This window comes from Protopterus annectens, chromosome 1.part1, assembly GCF_019279795.1.
Source record: "Protopterus annectens isolate FY-2018-M chromosome 1.part1, PAN1.0, whole genome shotgun sequence".
NCBI lineage: Eukaryota > Metazoa > Chordata > Ceratodontiformes > Protopteridae > Protopterus > Protopterus annectens.
The window spans coordinates 849,148,135-849,169,818 of record NC_056726.1 but is presented as its reverse complement, the minus strand read 5'-3'; the positions used below and the strand labels follow the sequence as shown (position 1 = coordinate 849,169,818).

General features: G+C 43.5%; 1 protein-coding gene across 1 annotated transcript in view; it reads left to right on the top strand.

Moving 5' to 3' along the window:
- LOC122815150 (probable E3 ubiquitin-protein ligase HERC1) overlaps window positions 1–21,684 on the top strand; it is a 5,886,073-nt gene that overhangs the window by 998,190 nt on the left and 4,866,199 nt on the right. The window contains exon 11 of the mRNA XM_044087407.1: window positions 15,815–15,949. Coding sequence (XP_043943342.1) covers window positions 15,815–15,949 — 135 coding nt within the window. The remainder of the gene's footprint in view (window positions 1–15,814; window positions 15,950–21,684) is intronic.

Sequence of the window (21,684 nt, the reverse complement as noted above, 5' to 3'; positions counted from 1 at the left end):
ACATCGGCCTCGGAGCCATCACTGTCGGTGCCGAGGGAGGTTCTTAGCTTCGAGCGGGGACCTCTGGCTTTGCCTGACAGGGGTGCATTCGAGGTCATGCGGAGTGTGTTAGAGCCTGGCTCTACTCCACAGTCGGCTCCGTCCGCCCCTCCCTCGGTGCCTCAGGTCAAGTCGACTCACTCCCTCATCCCGGACCGCAGAGAGCCAGCTCCTCAGGAACCCCCTGTGGGGATTTCATCCTCTTCCAAGGCCTCTCCTGATTTGGCAGAAGAGCCCCCTCGGAAGAGGAAGTGTAAGAGGAAACACATTGACTCACCTGAGTCAATCACGTCTGACACAGATTTAGATGATTCTGAGGGTTCCCCCCATTCCCCTTCTGAAGATGTCTCATTTGCAGACATTCTAGAGATCCTGAAGCAGAGGGGAAATTGGCCAGCCCTCAACCCTTCAGAGGATGAATCTGTGTATCTTGAGGCGTTTGGCTCTCGCCCTTCCACCTCCTGGGTGTCCCCCCCCTTTGACCCCCTCATGCAGGTGGTTGCTAAGAAGGCATGGACGGCTCCTGATTCAGTGGACCCCACTCCCAGGAGACCCTTCAAGTTCATAACGGCACCAGCAGACAAACAGTTCTTAACAAAAGGAGTTTCTGTGGATGCTATGGTGGTAGCTGCTGCCACTAAGAAGGAGCTAGCTGATCCTTCAGTACCTGTCCATCCACCTAACAAGGAATCTAGGTCCATGGACAGGTACGGGAAGCGGATGTTCTCGTCAGCGACATTTACCATGCGTTCGCTGAACTACCTATGCCATTTTACTCGTCTTCAAAGGGACTTGATCAAGGAAGCGAGTGAAATGTTAAAGGACCCTACAGCTGCGGTTTTTCAAGATAAGATGAACATGCAGTTGGCTACCCTTAACTCCATAACCAACTCCTCCATGCCTTCTTTCTTACGGCTGATGGAGCGAGTAGAGCCGCAGGGACAGGTGTGGTCTTACGTAGGCATGCCTGGATGCGGCTATGCAATTTTATGGACCCCTTCAAGGCGTCTTTCACTAACTCCCGTTTGATGGATCATCTCTCTTTGGTCCTCAAGTGAAAGAAACCTTGACTAGGTGCGAACTGATGGCAAGACCCTTTCTGCCGTCGGAGTCCGTTTTTCTACTCCTTCTAGGCCTTACCCCAAAGGCCAGAAAGGTGGAAAGATGTGGTTCCGTAAACAATCTCAAGGGACTTCGCCTGACGACAGAGTCGTTTCCCGCCAGAGGCAGAGGCGGGAATAACAATGGTAGACGCCCTAGGGGCAGGGGGGGTCCGCAGAACCAGGGCAATCGGGAAGCCTTCTCTGACCAGCCCTTTCAGCATCCCTGAGGTGTTGCCCGACTGCCCACCTTGAAGGCAGTCGGGCAGATTGTCACTGTACCCAGAAGCCTGGCTATCCCTGACTCAAGACAAATGGGTACAGTCCGTCATTTCCGAAGGCTATTCTATCCCCTTTCTTCGCATTCCAAACCAATCAAAAAAATCCCTTCCAGATGTTCCACCGCTCAAAGGGATCTAGCGGTTTTGGAAATTTCAAAACTGCTTGCAAAAGAGCAATTCAGCCAGTTCCAGCAGACCAGCAAGGATCCGGAATCTACTCAAGGTTCTTTTTAGTTCCAAAGAAAACAGGGGACTGAGACCAATTTTGGATCTCAGTATCTTGAACAGATCAGTCAAGAAAACAAGATTTCGGATGGTCACGCTGCAATCCATTCTTCCCCTCTTGGGCAAAGGAAACTGGATGTGCTCTATAGACCTTCAGGATGCGTGCTATCACATAAAATGAACAGACGCTCCAGAAGATTCCTCCGCTTCAGGCTGGGAACCAGTCATTTTCAGTTCAGGGCCCTGCCCTTTGGTCTCACCACTGCCCCGGTGTTTACCAAATGCATGGCAGTGGTAGCTTCTCACCTGAGACGACAAGGATTCCAGGTGTTTCCATATTTGGACGACTGGCTCCTCACAGCTCCCACCAAGCATCTCCTTCTGATGGCCAGGGATTACACTTTTCGCATTTGTCAAAAGCTAGGCATTTCAATAAATTGCGAAAAGTCTGTTTTGTCGCCTTGTCGTGCTATTACTTTCATAGGCAAATCTAGACACAGTAGACATGTCTGCGAGACTAACACATCAGAGAATAACAGACATTCACAAACTGGTCTCACTCCTTTTCAACAACAACAGAATCAAAGCCAGGTTAGTTCTGAAAGTGTTGGGAATTATGGCTGCCATACCTCTGCTTCCATTAGCCAGATTCCACATGCTGATCCTTCAATGGATGCTCTTTACTCAATGGTCATACCAGGAACTTCCAATGTCTCACACTATTATGATCACGCATAGCGTGCAAAAATCATCTCATGTGGTGGATGTCTTCCCTCAGCTCTTGTTGGGAAGACCCTTTGTTCCACCCTCCGGTTGCTACTCTGACAACGGATGCCTCCCTGATCGGGTGGGGGCATTATCAGGGCAGGACGGTCCAGGGCACATGGCAACCAAACGAATGCCACTTGCACATAAATGTTCTAGAGATGAGAGCAGTGCTTTTAGCGTTGCAAGCCCTTCAAGACTCTCTTCCCTTGGGAACGATTGCAATCCAGACAGACAATATGTCTGTAGTGTGGTACATCAACAAACAAGGCGGAACCAGGTCATACCCCTGTGTCGAGAAGCACTCAGACTGTGGCAATGGGCGATTTCTTCTCAGCGATTTCTGATAGCAACGCACATCCCGGAAGTCCAATCAAATTGCGGACAAGTTGAGCAGAGCTATTCTCATGCCTCACGAGTGGTCTCTGAAAGACTCTGTTGTGAGAGAAATTTTCCTCAAGTGGGGTCAGCCTTGCTGCGATCTTTTTGCTACTCCTCAAAACAGCAAGTGCAGAGAATTTTCACTCTATTCCCTTTACCAGGCCAACCCAGCAGAGACGCTCTAGTCCAAGTTTGGCCCCGGGGACTTCTGTATGCATTTCCTCCTTTCCCACTAATCTCTCAAGTGATACAGGAAGCTATCGCTCAGAAGGCCTCATTGATCCTCATTGCTCCTTACTGGCCTCGACCGGTGTGGTTGCCCTTTCTACATCAATTTCTATTGGAGCGACCGTGGCATTTGGACCTAGTTCCAGATCTGTTGATCCATCAGTCGGGTCAGTTACATCGCTCCCTCCCCTCTCTGAACCTCACTGCTTGGTTCCTCCAGTTCCAACCTTAGCCAGGCTTCCTCAATTATCTCACTCTGTTCGAGATATTTTGATAGCTTCCCATAAATCTTCCACTCCGAAGATTTATTTGAGTAAGTGGGAACGCTTCACAAATTGGGCTCATAGAAAGGACATAGATCCTTTCACTGCTTCCATCCAATTAGTCCTTGATTTTCTAGCTGAACTCTTCCATGCAGGTTCATCTCCTCTACTCTTAAAGCTCAGTTGGCTGCTATTTCCACCTTTCTTGCGGGTATTTCTGAATCTTCCATAATGGCCCACAATCTTTGCAAAGCCTTTTGAAAGGAGTTTTCTTCTCAGACCTCCTATAAGAAATCCTCCTTCTCCTTGGGACCTAAATTTAGTTCTTGCTTCTTTGATTCTTCCCCCTTTCGAACCTGCAGTCTCCTGTTCTTTAAAATTGCTATCATGGAAGACTCTTTTTCTGGTAGCTATTACTTCAGCTAGAAGAGTTTCAGAGCTTCAAGCACTCAGCTGTCGACCTCCTTATCTATTGTTTCATAAGGACAGAGTATCCTTACGAACTAACCCGTCCTTTTTGCCCAAGGTGGTCTCGACGTCAAATCTAAATCAAAGCATTGACCTCCCTGTCTTTTTCCAGAATATTCCAATAGGTCTGAACAAAAATTACACTACCTGGATGTTCATCGTCAATTGAGGTACTACTTTGATAGAACAAAACAATTCAGAAAATCTGATCAGCTGTTTGTCTCCTATGCGGAAAGCAGAAAGGGACTTTCAGTTTCAAAGGTATCTTTATCCAGATGGCTAACATCTTTGATTTCCCTTGTATATGAAATTAGACACCAAAAACTGCCTAATAAACCTAAGGCCCATTCCACCAGAGCTTTGGCTACTTCTTTAGCCTTCCAAGACAGACTGCCTATTGACACCATTTGTGCAGCGGCTACTTGGGCTACTCCTCACACTTTCATTTCTCATTATAAGTTGGACTTAGCTTCTAGGCATAGAGCTAACTTTGGTTCCACTGTTCTCAGGAGTCTGTTCCGTTAGGCCACCCGGGACAAGGTGCTAGGGGCGGTCCCATCCAGCAAGAATGAAGGTGAGATAGACAACTTAACATATAGAAGTTATGTTCTTACCATAACGTTCCATGTTAGTTGTCTTCTTCTCGCCTTCTTCTTGCGTCCCACCCTCCTTCCCCCTGGCCTGGACAGACCTAGAGGAGTTGTGATTGTGACCTCTCTTTCTACCACCTCTTTCTTAGGCATATGCTGTTATGCATATTTCCTGGTTCAGGATGTAGGTCACCCTTCTTTCTTCCTGTTGTTAGAGGTGGACTCTGTTTAGAGTTATTCTGTTACTATTATAAGCTGGGGTTAGCTTACAAACGAGATCTGAGGTAACTCTCGCATAGCATTGTGGGATATAAGGGGAGCCTCGAGCCGGTGGAACCAACTCTCGAGCTTTTACAGTGGCCGAGTCGGAGCCGAGGTCGGCTCCGAACCCATCCAGCAAGAAGAAGGCGAGAAGAAGACAACTAACATGGAACGTTATGGTAAGAACATAACTTCTATTTTTCTAAGGATGTGCTTCAGTTTCTGCAGGAGGCCAAAAAAGCCACGATCAGGAAATCATATGTGTCCAAATGGAAAAGATTTTCTGTCTGGTGCCCCTCTACCATCAGGATCCCCTGTCAGTGGAGGTTCCTGTGATTCTCCTTTTAGTGTGATCTGCTCCATGCTGGTTTAGCATATTCAATTAAAGCTTGCCTGTCAGCAATTTCTGCTAGTCTGCCCTTGATTCCTTCTCTAACCTCTAGATTTGAGGTCAAGCAATTTTTTGAGGGTGTCCTTTGTATCAGGCCTCCCAGAAAGTCTATTCTACCTTACTGGGACCTCCGGTTTCTACTTGAAAATTTGACTCCTTTTGAGCCTGCTTCTTCGCTTCCTTGCAGCACTGAACTTGGAAGACTGTTCTTCTTTTGGCTGTCACTTCAAACAAAAGAGTGTCTGAACTTCAGGCTGTCACGACTATTCCTTCTTTCTTAGCTTTCCACAGAGACAAGGTGTCTCTTTGGTACTAACCCCCCTTTAATGGCCAAGGTGGTCAATGAGTTGTCCCTTAATCAGTCTATTTATTTTCCTTCCTTTTTTCCCTTCTCAGCAGTCTGTCAGTGAGGAAAGTTCTTAACACCCTGAATTTGCATAGACAGCTCAGAATATTATTTGAATAATGCTTTTTGTTTCCTTTCATCCCAGGTCTTTGGGTTTGGCTGTTTGTAAGCAAACCATTTCTTACTGGATTTGTAAGGCCATAGGCCATTGCTTTTTTTTGCTCTCTTCATGGTAAAAGTATTTCCTCATCAATAAAGGCTTATTCTACCAGGGATGTTGCCTCTTGTGGTGCTTTTTTTCAAGGGGCTGAATGCCAGTTCCATCCTTGAGGGTTACTACTTGGTCCTCTGTTCATACTTTCATGAAGCATTACAAGTTGAATGTTATTTTCAGGACCAGAGATGGCTTTGCAAGGGCTGTCCTGCATGGGTTTCTAGAGGGCTGTCCCATGCCATCCTTCTCCCAGGCTTCCTGTTGATCTTTTGCACTCTCCCTTATGGTATGAATACTGCAACAGTGATATGGAAGGACATGGTACAGTTGTGTAAAATCTTACCATAACAGTAGATGTCCTTCACTTCACTGATGTAGTGTTCGCACCCTTCTTCCTGCCTCAGTGCTCTAGCTTATTCTTTCTTACCCTCCTGCCCAAAGGGTTGTTTTCCATTTCTCCTTCTGGATGCACATTTTTCCTTGTCCCTAGGGACATCCTGTTCCTCCTGGGGATTTTCCAGTTCTGAGTGGGTGCGTCAGTACATCACCTTTATGCACTACACTTTGCGTGGGGAGTGTATGTTTGAATTACAGCACCTGTAAGTACTAAAGGCTTTGGTATACCGCCTGTTCATTGGGCTATCCTTGGCAGACAAATCTTTAGGTTATGAATATTGTACAGTCTTCAACCTAATTTTCTTACTTTGAACAAGTTTAAACTGCTTTATTACCTGTTTTTTGCATTGTACATTATCTGCACTTACATTACATTACATTTGGTCGAAAGTTTGTTGTTAAATTTAACTGTTGAGGCTACCCACTAAAGTGAGCTAGCCTGTATAAGTCATTTATTACTGTTTTTCCTGCATTTCTGTGTACTTTTTAACCTAAAAAACAAAAAAAAACAAAAAAATATCCTTGTTTTCCCGCCTTTCTCGACTAGTTTAGACCAGTATACAGGCTTTGCTGTATTCTGGACTGTGGTGTAGTTCTTGTGTTGTCCATTGCCTTACTTGGATAGAAGAAAGTTTCTTTGCTCACCAGTGGGAGTGGGGAGCCTTGAGCAGCCTATCTGTCCCTGAAGGAGTGTCCTCAACACAAGAGCTTGTAGTAATTGGTCGTTTTAGACCATTTCCAGCTCTTTTGAAGTTCCCTGTTTAAAATCCACGTTTGCGCGGCTTTGTGCGATTGTGTGCATAGCACAGTGCCGGCTAAACAGGCTTAAACTATTCTTGGCTCCGCCAAGTCTGCACTTCAATTTTTCCCTTAAGAAAGCTCTACTTTCAACAAAATCAGTCTATTCACTTTATCATAAGCCTAGCACTTGCTCCTAAAACCTTTCTTTTAAGTGAAGCACCCTTAAACTAACGTAAGCACTACATCCACCTACAACCCGTGCTAATACCCACTTCCCTTCAAAGTCCTCTCTCTGACCCAGTTAAACATCACCCCCTTATACTATTCTGGCATGTCGAGTTGTATATTACTGACATCCTCTCCAGTTCAGCTGGTTAATCTGGGAATCCTGAGACAATGTTACAATTGTCTCATGTACACAGACAACCCTCTTCTCCTCCCAACAAACACAAACACATGTGAGAGATGCAACTATATAGCCAAACTGGAGGCTGAACTCTCTCAACACAGGACTAGCAAGACCAGACAGGAGGAGAAGGTAACCACACACACAACAAACCCAGTCTCACATAAACCAACCACAACTGCAAACCAAACACATAATAACACAAAGACATACTCGGAGGCTCTAATAAAAAACTTACCGAAACAACAGAGGCTCCCAAAGTAGACATCCAAGAAAACACCACCTCAAAACTCTGCACATGCAACACATAGTACACAAAGTCAGTGTGCCAAGCAATCACAGCCCTTAAGGCGAAACACCATGCCTGATGCACTAGTAATAGGTGACTCTATAGTCATACACACTGATGTCCTGCTTACCAGGCTGAACAAAGAGAGGGTAACGGTGAGCTGCCTGTCAGGAGCTAGGATCCGCCACATAACACAAGCACTCAGGTCACTCCAAAGCAAGTACAAATATGACTCCGTCATTGTCCATGCCGGTGTGAATGACCTGAGACGTACCTCCTTGGACTACATGAAAAGAGACATAGAGGAGGTCTCTGATTATGTAGCCCAGGCTGGTATGACCCTGACCCTGAGCAGCATCTTGCCCTCAGTAAGAATGATGCCACAATACAAAGACAAGATGATCAGCTTTAATAATTGGCTCAGTTACTGGTGTCATTCTAGGGGGATCCAATGTCTGTCTGCTTGGGATGACATGATGGACAAGCCACGCTGCTTCGCAAGGGATGGCTTGCACCTGTCACCACTGGGCTTCCGGATATTGGCTAAGGCTCTTGCCACCCCCATAGTGCCTTTTTTAGGCAAGGCTCAAAAGACAAACCCAACACCTTAGAAAACAATAAAGGAAAAAAACTAAGGGTAATGCTGCTCAACGCCAGAAGTCTAAATCTCAAGATGCAGGCTCTCGAAGCACTCCTCAGTATGGAGAGCATCGATGTCTGTGCAGTAACTGAAACCTGGTTCAAGGCTCCTGAAAGCACCCCAGCCCTACCAGGTTATACCTCGTATCATGCATTTCGGCCCCAAAACCTGGGCCGAACCACAAAGGAGTGTCCATATTCATTAAAGACACCCACACCTCCAGGTTAGTGGCAATGCACGAAGCATCGGAGACCATCCATGTGCAACTAACCGTAGGCAAAACTGCTATACAACTTGTAGCATGCTACAGACCACCCTCAATCTCAGGAACTCCATTCAGCCTTCCTGAAGACACTGGAGGATATGAATGTCTCACCAAATACCATCATATTGGGAGACTTCAACTACCCAAACATAGACTGGGTGCATTACTCAAGCCCCATCACCCTAGCCCAAAGGTTCCTGGAATTCATCAACTCAAATGCGATGGAACAACTAGTCACCTCCCCCATAAGGGGAAATAATATACTTGACCTGATCATCACAAACATGGGGACAAAATGCTCAACACCAGAAGTATACCCCTCACTAGTGAGATCAGACCATAAACTAATAACCCTAGATATTCTTATCCCACCTCCACCCCCAGCACAAAAGACCATGGTGAGAAACTTCTCAAAAGCCGACTTTACACTCCTTAGGACTGAAATGGGTATCCTTCAAGTCCCCTGGGTCAGTGGAAACCACATCCCACACTGCTGAATCCTTCACAAATGCTTTCTACGGGCATCTCCAAGAATGCATGGATCATGCAATCCCAAATAAAACCAAGACCCTTTCCACCAAAGGCAGACATCCTATCTGGTGGACCCCAGCCATAAACAAACTTTATAACAAGAGAAGGAAGCTACTGCAAGACAGAGCAAAATCCCATAAAGGGCCGGCATCCCTGATCAGCACTAGCAAAAAACTACGTTCGCTAATAAAATCATCAAAGGCCAACTTCGAGAGAAAAATCACTAAGGACACTAAAGATAATCACCTTCTTCAGTTATGTTAGAAACCTGGGCGGAAACCCTCAGATATGCGCAGAGTTAGTTCATAACGGCAAAAAATACACTGAACCCACAGATATTGCCAACATACTGGCAGGTTCAGTTCTCCCCTCCCTCTCCCCCAAAAGACGAAATAAATATCTCAGCTGAATGCAACCTCCCTGAAATCTCAGATATCCAGGTGAGAGCTGCCCTCAGCAAAGCTAAAATACAGCATCCATGGGACCTGACGGTGTCCCGGGTTGCGTGCTACGTGAACTCCTAGAGAAGCTAAACCCGCACATAAGAACGCTGTTTAATCTTAGCCTTGCTACAGGATATGTCCCTGAACACTGGCGTACAGCTACAGTGGTCCCACTCCACAAAGGTGGCATCTCTACAGACCCTGGAAACTACCGCCTCATAAGCTTGACCAGCCTGGTCTGCAAAGCTATGGAAAGGATCATTATGGAACACATAAACAAAGACATCGGGGACCTACAGACAATTGACCCTACCCAGTTTGGCTTTGTAAAAGGCAGATCCTGTCTTTTAAACCTGGTGGACTTTTTTGAAACCGTCACTAGAGCCATCGATGAAGGCAAAGCAGTTTATACAGCCTACCTGGATCTGGCAAAAGCCTTCAACACAATACCCCACTCAGGCATCATAGACAAGCTCAACAGCTTAAATGTAAACCCGTTTGTCACAAGATGGGTTGCAAACTGGCTAAAGGACAGAACCCACAAAGTCAGAATAGCTGGAGCTGTGTCAGACTCTAAGCCAGTCACAAGTGGAGTCCCACAGGGCTCTGTCTTGGGACCCCTCTTGTTCGGCATTTATTTCTCAGATGTGCAGTCAAACATAGGGGGGTTGTGGCTGACAAAGTTCACAGACGATTGCAAACTAGGCGCCATAGTCGACACACCAGCTGACGCATGCATCCTCCAGAAGGGATTCACAGAAACAGATGACTGGTGCCAGAGTCATGGCCTTACACTAAATGCCAAAAAATGTATAGTCATCCCCTTTGGAAAAAACAAAGTACCCACAAATTACCACATAGGTGGTAATCCATTAAGTACGGAAAAAGTAATCAGAGACCTGGGGACCCAAGTTGACAGTGACCTCGCATTTGACACCCACGTCACCAAAGTGGTTAGAAAGACCTTCTACCTTGCCCACCTTATCATGAAGGGATTCACATCCAGATCAAAGGATGTCATTTTACCCTTATATTCCTCCCTTATCAGGCCTATGATTGAGTACAATGCCCCATTTGGTATGTATCTCACCCGCCACCTGCAGCAGCTGGAGAGACACCAAAAGTACTTTACCAAGAGGATCAAGGGTCTCCAGCATATGTCATATGCTGCCAGACTGAAAAAGCTCCAGCTCTATTCAGTAGCATACTGCCTGCTCAGAGGTGATCTGTGCCTTACGTACAAGGCCATGTCCAATTCAGAATTAATGGACATGCTCCACCTTAAAAAATCCAAATCCGTCAGAGCCACGAGAGCTAAAGATGTAAAGCTCAGCACAAATGTGAATAGGACATGTTGGAGGGACACATTCATAACCCAGAGGCTTCCCGCACTCTGGAACAGGATGCCTGTCCATGTTAGGCAGAGCCCCCCCACTGACTCTCTTCAAGAGAAATCTGGACTAATGGATAGGTGATCGTAGGTTTACCCCGGGGGTCATCTCTGTGTCATTGCTAGATAGAGGCACAGCAAACTAAATTTAATTTAAATTGTACGCTTTTGTATCATTACATGGGGTGGCGAAAGCCACATACACTTTGGCTAGGCTTATAAATGCCCTAGGGCAGATAGCCTAGTACTATACTATGAAACTATAATAGTACTGTGAAAGCTCTTCTGCAAGTGGAAAAAAACATTGTTGTGACTTCTTTTTATCCCTGACCAACACAAAGTGCAGTAACTATTTTGCTTCTAATCCTTCATCTAGTGGAATATCTTAGGGAGGCCCCTCAAGGGCTTATTTGCACTCCCACTCATTTCTCTTCATTCTGAATGCATTCAGAAAGCTTCTATGTCAGTACTTCAGGTCTCTGCTGAAGCATCCTTCCAGTAAGCCTCACCTGGGTCTCTGTTCCCTTTCACCTCCACTAATGGCCAGGGGCTGTTTATATCCTACCAGGGAAGTCCATATACATATGCACATAGAACAGTGAATAGAAATGTTTTTCTGTATGGGCTACTTCCATCCTCCATTTCCTGTTGTGCTAAACTGTCTTTTTCAGTTATTATACAATAAAAATATACATCATTGCTATTTCTCATTTAAAGCAAAGTTTCTTACTCCTTGTCATTACTGTCTTTAAAAGTGTGGAAGGCCATTTACAAAGGTGCATTTCTAAATGGGCCTCATATCTCGGCTGGGGTGCGGGAAGTGCCTTCTGTGTGGAATCTGCATGTCCTCCCCGCGGTTGGGTGGGCGTTCGAAAGACATGCGTAAAAGGGCATGCTTTCGTTGAAGGTTGAACGTCGAGCTGGCACCTTGGTGTTCAAAAAAATCTACTACCAATTATTAGCGGACCGGAGTTCCGCTGTGGTGACCCCTAACTGGGAAAACCAAAAGACAACAACATTGAGTATCCTTTTTTTCTGTGAAGCTTCCACTTTGGTCTTGACAAGTTTCTGTTTTATAAAACACTTCAGGTAGAAAATATCAGACTTGCAAGCCTAATGTGTTAACCTTGCATGTGCTGTTCTTTTTTCATAAGGAAAGCGTACCATTATAAACAGATACCTTAGGTGGACACTGAGACCAGAGCCAGATCCAGCAGTAGGTGACCTAGGCAGCTGCCTAGGGCCCATACTGTCTGTGGGGCCCCAGCTTCACTATAAAAAAAAATATTTGGTAAAACCCCAAGGAATTCTTCCGTAAACACAATGGGAGAACTTCCTTACCTTGCAACTTCCATAAGCCCTAGAGACCTTCTCATTAGGACGTCCTAATGCTTGTACAGTGGGAGATTTAAGCTGGCAGTATCCATCATTTAAACCCCTTATGGGAAGCTTGAAAGATGCAGGTTAACACGATCACTGGATATGCAGCACGGATCCATTCTGGTGAGTGCACAGCTGCTAATGGAGGTGTGTGTGTCTGTGTGTGTCTGTGTGTGTCTGTGTGTGTGTGTGTGTGTGTCTGTGTCTGTGTCTGTGTCTGTGTGAGTGTGTGTGTGTGAGTGTAAAATGCCCCTGTTAGGGGCACTGTCTAGTTAAGTGACTCTGCTCAGAGTCAAATTCTGAACCTTAATAACTAAGGGCAGTAAGTAACTTAAACCTCCACACCGAATGTCCAATCTCCTTTAATTTAATTTTTGTTTTTTTTTGTGGTGTTAATCACTGACTATTATAATCTGTCAGTGTTATGCATAGAGTTTCAAAACTGTGTTGTTCAGTGTCAGTCGTGCAACAGGTAGCACACTTGCCTTTGGTGTAGAAAGTTGTGGGTTCTCTACCCACAGTAGGTAGTTTGATTGCTGACACTCATACAGCATGAGGGAATAGAAGTGCTGCACTCCTAAGTGTCCTTCCTTGGATGAGATGACAACTCTGAAGCTGTTATCGGTTTGCCAGCCATTTCCTATTCCAATATTACCAGCACACCACTTTTTTTTTTGTTGTTGTTAATGTAACATAGTTAATTTATTCTTCAAGGCAGCAGGCACCAAATTTGTAGTTGGAGCACTGAAATGCAAAGTTGTTTGCCAGCCGCATCTTCTTCATTAGTTACAGTTCTCATTAGTGTGGAATTATTCAGATGACTTTTACTTTGCAGAGTTTGTGCATATTAACTAATATTGGTGGATTGTAAAGGCAGAAGATTGATTTGGCCTTTATGGCTGAAATGTAGTTTTGTCATTATTAGTTCATACGATTTGTTTCATTGTTTACTGGAAAAATGTTAAAAACTACAAATTTAAAATGCACTCTAAGTGGTACTGTATTATACAAGGAATATAATTTAATACAAACAGGAATGTGAATCAAACAACACATGCAAAGTCCTAAAAATGTGTGCAAGGGGCCCATGGTTTGAAATATCCCAAAGGTCTTAACTTAATTCTCCACTAGGCAGATAGTTTTGTATGAATGTTGGTTTCCATGCATTTTCATTGAGTACGAGTTTCAAGGGCAGAGAAGTTTACTGTTCATGCTTAAGTCTGTTTTCATTGTGAGACTGTATTGTTTTGTTTAACAGATGGCTCTCAATGTTTGTGCTATAAAATTTGAAATAAAAGTTTTAAATTAAATCCAAATATCTGTAATCCTTGTAGACGTAAAGAAGAAAATAGTATCACACTGACGGGTTTGAACAGGGTTTATGAACTTAGGAGAATTAGCCAAGTAATGGGACACTGGAATGGCTTTGTGGGGGGGGCATTACCCTGCCTAAGGCCTCATTTGACCATGTTTCATCTCTGAATGAGACACATCTTGATCAGTCTGGTAACTCATCTGGGATTTTCGTAACTGTCCACACAGAAGAGAATATTAAAGTGCATGTTTGTCCATAGTCAGCACAGATTTTTTCAGGCAGAACGAAACCATTAAGAAGATTGTCTCAATTGTTTGTATCATTCTGTACCAAAAAGGGTTCGAACGTTGTCAGAGTCACATTAACCAAGGTAGATAACTGATCATATTAAAGTTTGTTAAAAAGAATATAATACAGCTTTACCCTTGCAACCTAGAGCCCACTCTCTCATCTTCAGAAATGAATCATTAGATTATATTTGCAGCAGCTCTGTGGACTTCATCAAATACTTTCACAAGACACTGTAAGGCGAATTTGATTTCTAGATCTAGATTTTCTACTGTACCATAGTAATCAGAGGTATGCTCCCATGAAGGTGACCACCTAGGAAGAGGAGGAGAAACTTAGGAGTCTGTTCTGCTGTGGAGAAGGATGGACCTCCTCATGTCAGATACGAAAAGTATATACTAAGCATAAGAGTACATCTGAATGCGCAAGTCTGTCCTGTCCTCATCAACATATACGTATCCACCCTGTTCCCTGTAGCAGCTGTGATCTAGAGGCCATTGTTACTGTTATTCTTGTTGAGATGGTAACTCAACTTCTGTGCTGCATAACTAAGATCTAGAGAGAAGTGCTTTCCACAGATCATTATGTGTAAAAAGAGAAAGGGGCAAGTAGCTAGAGAAGGTTTCACATGCTGAGCTGCCTATCCCATTAACAGTACTAGTCCTGTTGTGAAAGAGGATAGACCTGCTAATTCAAATCTGTGGTTATGGCAAGTATAAAACTTACTTGAAGTATAAAAGCTGTCAAAGGCGTATATATGTAATAGGTTCATAGGCTCATACTAGGCTAGCTGCCCTAGGGCATTTATAAGCCTAGCCAGAGTGTGTTTGGCTTTCGCCACCCATTTTAAAATCATTTTGCTATGCCCTTTTTCGAGGTTAGTATACTGTGCCTCTGTCTAACAGTGACACAGAAGTGATACACAGGGTAAACCTACGATCTCCCATCCACTCATCAAGATTCCTCTTGAAGAGAGTCAATGAGGGACTCTGCATAACCTGGACTGGGATTTTATTCCAGAGTGAAGGGAGCCTCTGGGTTATGAATCTATCCCTCCAGCATGTCCTATTTATTTCAGTGCTGAGGTTCAAGTCTCTCGAGCGCGTAGCTCAATGGGATTTGGATTTTCTGAGGTGCAGCATGTCCATTAATTCCAGGTTGGACATGGCTTTATACGTCAGGCACAGATTGCCTCTGAGCCCCTGAGTAGAGCTGGAGTTTCTTTAACCGGGCAGCATATGGGATCTGTTTCAGCCCTTTGATCCTCTTGGTGAGGTACTTTTGGGGTCTTTCCAGTTGCTGCAGGTGTCTGGTAAGGTACATCCCAAAAGGGGCATTGTACTCAATTATATATGCCTGATGAGGGATGAGTAAAGAGGCACGATGACCTCCCCTGATCTAGATGTGAATCCTTTCATGATTAGGTGGGCTATATAAAATGTTTTTCTAACCACTTTGGCCACGTGGTTGTCAAATGAGAGATTGCTATCAACTTGGGTCCCTAATTACTTCTTCTGTACTTAATGGATTACCACCTTCTGGACTAAAAAGTCTACATATTTCTGCATAACTGTATTATGTTTATATACTGTAGCAAGCAAAATTACATTAAAATTCAGCATGAAACTGTTTTTCTTTTGAGGGTAGGAACCCAGTTTAAGGATGTTGTAAAGCCAATTTTGCTTCATTCCCTGAAAATTTCATATGAAAATGTCAAACTGTTGTGGTTATACAGGAATTTAGGAACAGAATTAACCCAGGCTATGAAAAATGGTGATTGCTAAAGGGGTTAGAAAGAAGAAGCTATACCATTGTTACATTATTAATTATGTATCAGATTTACTTTTGAAAGTTTTTTTTTATCAGTTTACTGATATGAATTATTTTCTTCATTTTTATGGCTTAATGCAGTATTGCAGACTTGTGGTATGCATAGCTGAAGAATGATATCAGAGTGCATTCACTCACTGTCGTGATGTAGTTAGTATTTTAAACTGAACACTATGTTGTCTATGAAGGAATGACAGCTGTACAAAAAATGTTATATACTCTACAGAACAAAAGCAATTAGAAGTAAATAGCTATTTATTTGCAGTAATTATATTGTGTAATTATTATTATAGATCATCTGGTTGCTTTTTCATTATTTATGTTTTTAAGTAAATGTTTGTTTTATAGACAGCTGATAGCCTGGCACAAGCCATTTTCTGTTGACCTAGAAGAGAGTACCTTCATTCATCTCTGCAGTTTCTTAGAAAGATTTGTGGAAGAAATACAGCAGCCATCAAAGACAGCACCATTTGCATCTAAAAGGTATACCATTGTTTTATTCTGCTGAGTCATGCCCTGGAATTTAATAATGCCTACACTAAGTGTACGCCATTCTGAGTGAACAGATAATACATACAACTCGCACCTTCTTCCTCCTAATTTTAGTTTGCCTACTGCTATTCTTGCCGCTTGAAATATTGACAGGAATTCATAAAGGTTACCACAAAATATAGACTGCACGTACACTTACTGTAAACTTTCCAAGTGACTAGAAAACACAAAAATGTGATAAGAATGTTCTTGAATACATATTGTGTACACTTAATGTAGGCTTTATTGAATCTGGCCCGTGTTCTAAAACTGGAGTTGACTGTGTCAAGTATCAGAAGTGTAAAAAATGTTTAAATATTTATATCTCTAACATTTCAGGTAGAACATATTAACTGTCTGAAGATTTTTTAAGACACTTTCTACAGTGCAGATGTACTGGCTTTGAAATTGATGTTTTATGGTCATTAGTCTTGTACACTTATCAGTGTATAGCATTAACTGAGTATTTGCACTGTTCATAAAGCATCTCAGATGCATGATTTAGTAGAAACATGCCTTGCATTAGCTGAGAAAGATTACATTTTATTTTATTTACTTTGTTGACAAATGGAGTGAAACATGTACCTTTTTCAGGAGCAATTTGGGCCTGAAATGCAGGTTACAAATACAATTGTGCAATTATATATACTACATTGCAGTAGAGAAACAAATTTGGATTTTAGCAGTAATCAAGCAGAATAAAGGAAGTCAAAAAGCTTAAACTCTCAGAGATCAGTATCCCTGAATTCTAATCACCTCCCAAAAAAACTTGCTGAAAAAACACCTCCTGCACACCCCGATGTTGAGACAAGCATCCCACTCCCTTAAAACTTATATATACCAATTCCATGGTCACACCAACTTGAAAAAGAGGGAAATTACCCCATAAATGGCATCACTGCTGACGCATCATGCTGACAGTGATTTTATGTGGAGTAATTCAGATCTTCGGCATCTTGAGCTTTGGAGAAACTGACTTGAGAAGTCAAACTTTATCCACATGTATGGTAGCTGTCACAAGCAGCATCAGTAACACTTTAATTTCACTTCAGTGCACAGGAGTTTCATTCTGTATTTCTGAAGTTTCTTGATAAATTGTAATTCAGCTTCAGCATTTACAGTGTGCATAATTCGTAAGTTGATTCTCCAAATAAACTGATTTATATGTAAATTAATGAATGTTATTAATGCTTTTAATACATTTCGGTATACTGAACTAGGAACACTTGTTTGTATGTTTCAATAAAGGATATTCCATTTTTAAATCAACTGTGAACTACCTACTATTTTATTATTTTGTAGTACGTATTTTAAAGTTTGAATTTTATTAGTGAACTAGGTATATAACAGATTTCAAGGAGTGAACCTCCCCACTGCAAAGTTACTGCATGACTTGTGATTCTGTATTAAGTTTCCAGGGCGAGTTAAGTATAGGTTCATAGGTAGGTGCTAGGCTATCTGACCGAAGGCATTTATAAGCTTAGCCAGAATGTGTTGGCTTTCGCCACCCACTTAGATTAGTTCCCTGTGCCTCTGTCCAGCAGAGCCACTGAAGTGATATCCGGGGTAAACTTTCTGTTTCCCATCCACTCGTCAAGGTTTCTTTTGAAGATTGTTAGCGAGGAGCTCTGCCTAATGTAAACTGGAATCTTGTTCCAAAGCATGGGAAGTGTCTGGGACAGGAATCTATCCCTCCAGCAAATCCTATTTATTGTTGTGGTGAGGTTTAGATCCCTAGAGCATGTGGCTTGAGGGGATAAGGTTTTCTTTAGGTGGAGCATGTCCATCAATTCTGGGTTGGACATGGCCTTGTATGTCAGGCAAAGATCACCACTAAGTAGGCGGTATGCACCTGAGTACAGCTGGAGTTTCTTCAGTCGAGCTGCATAGGGCATCTTTTTGAGACCAGTGATCCTCTTGGTGAAGTACTTCTGTGGTCTTTCCAGCTGTTGCAGGTGTCTTGTAAGATACATCCCAAATAGGGCGTTGTTCTCTATGATGGGCCTGATGAGTGATGAGTAGAGGGGCACAATGACCTCTTTTGATCTGGATGCGAACCCTTTTGTGATTAGGTGGGCCAAGTAGAAGGATTTTCTAACCACTTTGGCAATGTGATTATCAAAGGTGAGATTACTATCTACTTGGGTCCCCAGATCCCTTATTACGTTTTCCGTATTTAAGGGACTAGCACCTATGTGGTAGTTTGTGGGTACTTTGTTTTTTTCAAAGGGGATGACTATGCACTTTTTGGCATTTAGCCGTGATTTTGACACCAGGTATCTGTCTCAGTGAGACCCTTTTGGAGGATGTCTGTGTCAGCCGGAGAGTTATAGCTCCTAGTTTGCAGTCGTCTGCGAATTTGGTCAGCCATAGTCCTCCTATGCTTGCATGTACCTCTGAGAAGTATATCCCAAACAGGAGGGGTCCTAGGACTGAGCCCTGAGGGACACCACTTGTAACTGGTTTAGAGTCAAACCTAGCTTCCACAACTCTCACCATGTGGGTTCTGTCCGTGAGCCAGTTGGCAACCCATCTTGTGACATGGTGGTTTATGTTCAGGCTGGTGAGCTTGTCTATAATACCTGAATGAGGAATGGTGTTGAAGGCCTTAACGAGGTCTAGGTAGGCTGTGTGTACCACCTTTCCCTCGTCTATAGCCTTGGTAACTTTCTCAAAGAAGTCCACCAGGTTTAGGAGGCATGCTCTGCCCTTACTTAACAAAGCTGAACTGGGTAGGGTCCAGTGTTTGGAGGTTCCCAATGTCTATGTTAATGAGTTCCATGGTGATGCACTCCATAGCCTTGCAAGCCAAGCTAGTCAGGCTTATAGGGCGATAGCTCCCAGGGTCTGTTGTGGCTCCACCTTTGTGGAGTGGAATAACCATTGCTGTGCGCCACTCAATGGGGTACGAAGCTTGTGGAGAGGCTGAGTTTGAACAGTGTGTTTAGGTGAGGGTTAGTTAGTCTTTGAGCTCATGTAGGATGCAGCCTGGGACACTGTCCGGTCCCATTGATGCTGTGGTTTTGGCATTGAAGAGGGCGGTTTTAACCTGAGTGTCTTTGATTTCAGGGACTCTACATTCTTCTGGTATGGTTAAGGGCCCTTTTAGGGGTGGGGGGTGAAGTTTGCGTTGAACCTATCTGCCAGGATGTTGGCGATATCGGGCAGTTCAGTGTATTTTGTGCCATTCTGCACTAACTCTGAGCAGATCTGAGCATTGCCACTTAGATTCTTAACATAGCTAAAGAATGCCTTGTGGTTATCTTTGGAGTCCTTGGCAATTTTTCTTTCAAAGCTTGCCTTGGATGATTTTATAAGGGGTCATAGTTTCTTGCTGATACTGATCAGGGATGTCTTCCCTTCTTGTGATTTTACTCTTTTCTGTACGTTTCCTCCTTCTATTGTATAGCTTGTTTATGGCACGAGTCCACCAAACTGGTTTCCTTTTCTTGGAGGAGTGAGTCTTGGTTTTGCTTGGGATGGCATGATCCTTGCATGCTTGTAGTTGCCCATAGAATGCATTAGTAAAAGATTTTGCAGCTTGGACAGCATTATCCTTCAGCATGGGGGCTTTGCAACTTTCCACCTCGGTCTTAAGTAACGTGAAGTTTGCTTTTGAAAAGTTTTTCATGGTGGTTTCCTTGTCCAGGGGTGGGACAGAATGTGGATATCCAAAGTGATTAGTTTATGGTCAGATCTAACCAGTGAGGGGTTGACCTCCGGTGTGGAACACTGGTTGTCCATGTTCATGATGACCAGGTCCAATATGTTGTCACCTCTGGTGGGAGTGTTGACCAGTTGAACCAGGGCTTTTGAGTTTATAAATTTTAGGAAATGTTGGGCAAGGGAGTTAGTACTTGAGTAGTTCTCCCGGTTAGTGTTTGGATAATTGAAATCACCCAGTATTAGGGTGTTTGGTAGGACTTGTATGTTTCCCAGTATTTCCAGAAACGCGGAGTGGGGGTCCTGGGACATGGTGGGTGATCTGTAGCAAGCTACAATTTGAATTGCAGTTTTGCCCATTGTTAGTTGCACGTGGATGATCTCTGAGGCATCGTGCTGTGCCACTAACCTGGAGGTGTGGGTATCCTTGATGAATATGGATACGCCCCCGCATTTTGTATTTCGGTTTGGGTTCTGTGGCCGAAATGTATGGTATGAGTTGTAGCCTGGTAGTGCTGGGGTGCTCTCTGGAGCCTTAAACCAGGTTTCTGTTACTGCACATATATCGATTTCCTCCATACTGAGGAGTGCCTCGAGTGTGTGTATTTTGAGGTTTAGACTTCTGGCATTGATTAGCATTACCCTCTGTTTTTTGTTATTTGTGCATTGCCTAAAATGCACTGTTAAGGGTTGACAAGAGCAAGCCATCTCTAGCGAAACAGCGTGGCTTGTCGAGCATGTCATCCCAGACGGAGAGACACTGGATCCCCTTTGAATGACACCAGAAACTTAGCCAATTGTTGAAATCGAGAATTTTTTCTTTATACCGTGGTATCATTTTTGGTGAGGGCAGGATGCTACTCAAGGTCAGGGTCATACCGGCCTGGGCTACGAGATCAGAGCGCTCTTCCATGTCTCTTTTCATGTAGTCCACGGAGGTACGGCTCAGGTCATTCACACCAACATGGGCAATGACAGAGTCATATTTGTACTTGTTCTGGAGTGACATGAGTGCTTGTGTTATGTGGCGGATCCTGGCACCCGACAAGCAGCTAACGGTAACCTTCTCCTTATTCAGCCTAGTGAGTGGGACGTCAGTATGCCTGACTATAGAGTCACCTATTACTAGTATTTTGGGTATATTATTTTGCCTTAAGGGCTGTGATTGCATGGCACACTGGTTTTGTGAAGTATGTGTTTCATGGTTTGTGTTGGGGGATGGAGGTTGCTTGGTTGTTTGCTTTGGAGGTCTCTGTTGGTTTTGCAGATTTGTATTTAGAGTCTCCGAGTATGTTTTCATGTATTTATGTGTGTTTTTTGCCGGTGCTGGTTTAATGGGTCTGTGTGAGACTGGTGGTGTGATGCAAGTATTTCCCTTCTCCTCTTGACTGTCTGATCCAGTCATGGGTTGAGAGAGCTTACCCTCCAGTTTGGCTGTATAATTGCATCTCTCGCATGTATTAGCGTTTAGTGGTAGGAGGAGAGGGTTGTCTGTGTACATGAGGCAGTTGTAACATTGTTTTAAAATGCCCAGATTCACCAGTTGGACTGGAGAGTACACCTGAAACTGCCCTTTGGACATGCCTGGATAGGTACAGTGAACTGTTTTACTGCTGTTTCCATGATTTTTAAGAAATAATCTTTACTGAAAATCACAGTCATATAGCCTTGTCTGAATACTTTAAACAATAACCTGCTAGTGTATGCTAAGAAAAAGTTAACATAGTCATGACAGACATTTTATTATATGGCATGCATAATATTCAAATTCTCATAATGATAGCTGTGCTGTACTTAAACATGCATGAATCCCTTGACATACATTGATACACCACAATCCTTCATACAAAAAAAGTAAGTACACAGAATTATAATTATCCAATTTATCCTCCACACATGATATTTATCATTAATGCTGATCAATAAAGTGTGTGTGTTCGTGACTGTGTGTGTGTGTGTTTGTGACTGTGTGTGTGTGTCTGTCTATCAGTAATGTATATACATATATATATACATGCAAAACC